At 39.5% G+C, this 3,109-nt stretch overlaps 1 protein-coding gene across 1 annotated transcript; it reads left to right on the forward strand.

Annotated features, from left to right (window-relative positions):
* Positions 1 to 1,786: 1,786 nt before the first annotated feature.
* LOC141511537 (vomeronasal type-1 receptor 1-like) lies at positions 1,787 to 2,710 on the forward strand. Its single transcript, XM_074220684.1, has one exon. The coding sequence runs from the start codon at positions 1,787 to 1,789 to the stop codon at positions 2,708 to 2,710; it is 924 nt and encodes a 307-aa protein (XP_074076785.1).
* Positions 2,711 to 3,109: the final 399 nt, after the last annotated feature.

The following is a 3,109-nucleotide window of genomic DNA, read 5'->3' on the forward strand; positions in this document are numbered from 1 at the left end:
GATTATATAAATGTTAAAAAAAAAAGTGACTAAGCTTATACAACGTGATCTGCATAAGCCATTATGCTAATTAGTTTCAAAGCCAAGGAGATTCAAGTGGAAAAGTCAAAAAATTAGAAGGATGTCCTGGAGAATAGAGTAGAATAGAAGCAGAGGGAGGGGGAGAGAGAAAGAGAGAGAGAGAGAGAGAGAGAGAGAGAGAGAGAGAGAGAGAGAGAGAGAATGAGAAAGAGAGAGGAGTATCAAGAAAAAGAAGCACAAATAATGAGAGGCTATTAATTTTAGCAACTAAGTAATCATTGGTTAACTTGGAAAGAGCAGTTTCAGTAAAAAGAAGAGGTTAAAAGCAAGACCCTATGGGGCAGCTAGGCGGTGCAGTGAATAGAGCACTAGCCTTGGAGTTAGGAGTACCTGAGTTCAAATTCAGCCTTATACCCTTAATCATTACCTAGCTGTGTGGCCTTGGGCAAATCACTTAACCCCACTGCCTTGCAAAAAAAAAAAATAACAAGACTCTAAAAAGTTAAGAGAGTGAGTAAAGGCAAAGATTATGCATTGACCTTCTCACAGTTAATCACAAAAGAAAAGGTATGAGAGTGGGAATGGGAGGATCAAATGAAAATTAGTAGACAGTAGCTTCTTTCTCAGCAGTAGGAAGACAGCAATAGACAGAGAGAGACCTTGAAATTTGGTGAGAAACAGAGGAAATGAAATACTTAAATAACCCTATTGTAGAAAAAAGAAATTGAATAACTCACCAATAAACACCCTAAGAAAAGTCCCCAAGGTTCTTTTTTTTATCAGAAGGCCTCTTTTCTCAAATATATAGAGAACTGAGTCAAATTTAAATGTCATTCTTCAGTTGATCAAAAAAAGATGGTTTTCAGAGAAAAAAAAATTAAACCTATCTATAAGCATAGAGAAATACAAATTAGAACAACTCTGAGGTATCAAACCACGAATAACAGATTGAATAAAAGGACAAAAAAGGGGAAATGATGAGTGTTTGCAGATGTGGGCAAAATTGGGACACTAATACACTGCCAGTTAAGTTGTGAACTGATTAAACGGTTCTGGAGAACAATATCAGAATATGCCAAAAGAGCTCTTAACTAGGCAAACTCTTTGATCTTGAAAACTGAGATTGATTAGAGAATATCTAGAATGATATTAATGAACCCTGGTCTCAGGTCATGAGTTGAGATAGAATACAATTGTATTATCCATGACTGGATAATGGAGGAGAAATGGAGGTCTAATGGAGGAGAAAAGTAATTTGATTTTATCATGTCTTTTTTGGATGTCCAAACTCCTGGCAAGTAATACTGAGACAATAGGAAGCAACAGGATAGACTGGGACAGACTGGAGAAGAGGTAGAATGATTGAAGTGTTGTTTGAGCCAGGAATGTTCCCCAGAGCACTAGAGACAGATTGATCTCTTATAATGCAGAATACATTGGGAAGGTTCAAGGGTGACGACAGGGTCCAGTGATCTCTATCTGGGACTGACTTGGGGAACCTTGTAAAGTCTCTGTAAGCAAGAACCAGAGATGTAATTGAGTCACAGAGATTCCTGTCAAAGACAGCAGGTCAAACTATAGCCAAAATGTGTTTTGGGGGTTGGTGTTGGGAAAAAATATCTTCAATTTCTTTGGGTCCAACACAGATCTATTTATATGAAAATTTTACTGTCTTATAGTGATTTCAAAATCTGTTTGAAAGTTGTAAATGGTATAAATTTCCTTACAGGCACATAAAGTTATCCATACCATAACTCTTAAGTCTATGAAGGCAGATGACATCATACTGGGTATTGTCTTCTCCTCTCAGACAACAGTTGGGATTCTGGGGAACACCTTCCTAATTTGTCTCTTCATCGTTATGCTCCTCACTGGACATAGACTGAGACCCATAGACACAATTTTTGCCCAGCTGGCTTGCTTCAACTCCTTGTTGCTTCTCTCCAAAGGCATCCCTCAGACAATGGCAGCTTTGGGCTTGAAGAATTTCATGAATGACAATGGCTGTATAATCCTCTTCTACATTCACAAAGTATCTCGGGGGCTTTCCCTCAGCAGCACCTGCCTCCTGAGTGGTTTTCAAGCCATCACCATCTGTCCCAGAGGCTCCTGCTGGGCAGAGGTGAAGGCCAGAGCCCCAAAGTACATTATGCCCATCTCCTGCGTCTCTTGCATCACCCATTTGCTACTCAATATCGTTGTATTTATGAAGATTTATAACCTCCAGGCCTCCAGGAATAGTTCAAGATTACATGACTTTGGATACTGTTCTGGTATAGAAGACACTAACATGGATGATGTACGTTTTGGAGTTGTAGTCTCCCTCCGGGATGCTCTCTTTGTGGGCCTCATGGTCTTTGCCAGTGGCTACATGATACTGCTTCTGCATCAACACCACAAGCAACACCAGCACCTCTATGTGACTAATCTTTCCCCCAGACCCTCCCCTCTGAACCGAGCCACCCAGTCTATCCTGCTGCAGGTGAGCACCTTTGTCTGCTTTTACACACTCAATTCTATTTTGAACTCCTATATGTATCTCAGAAAGCCAAAACTTTGGTTAATGCAGTGCTCTGCCTACCTTAGTATTGGCTTCCCCACTTTTAGTCCATTTGTGATGATTAGTAGCGACTCACAGTTTCTCAAATATTGCCATCGCCTTTGGGGTAGGAAAGTCCCACATCTTTAGTCTTGCTATGTGTCCCTAGTATTTAGCACAGAATCAGACCCACAATTTATACCTAATCATTAGGACTCTTAGGTTTTGGAAAATGTTTTATTTTCACTTAGTTCAAGTCCAAAACACTGATACTTTTAGTCTTGCCTCCTAGCTTTGACCTATGGACTCAGCCAAAGGAAATCTAAATATCTCTTCTATTTGATGACGGGCTCTAGGATTTTATAGACAACCCTGTTTCCATATGACTTCTGTAATGCAAGGTAAATACTTTGGTTGCTTCAACTGGTCTTATTATGTGAAAGCACCTATTTCCCTTGATATGGTAGTAATTTCTTCACCAGTTTCTCTCAAATATGGGAATTTATCATTATCCCTGTTAATTTTCTGCTGACTTAGCTCACCATTTAA

This window comes from Macrotis lagotis, chromosome 1, assembly GCF_037893015.1.
Source record: "Macrotis lagotis isolate mMagLag1 chromosome 1, bilby.v1.9.chrom.fasta, whole genome shotgun sequence".
NCBI lineage: Eukaryota > Metazoa > Chordata > Mammalia > Peramelemorphia > Peramelidae > Macrotis > Macrotis lagotis.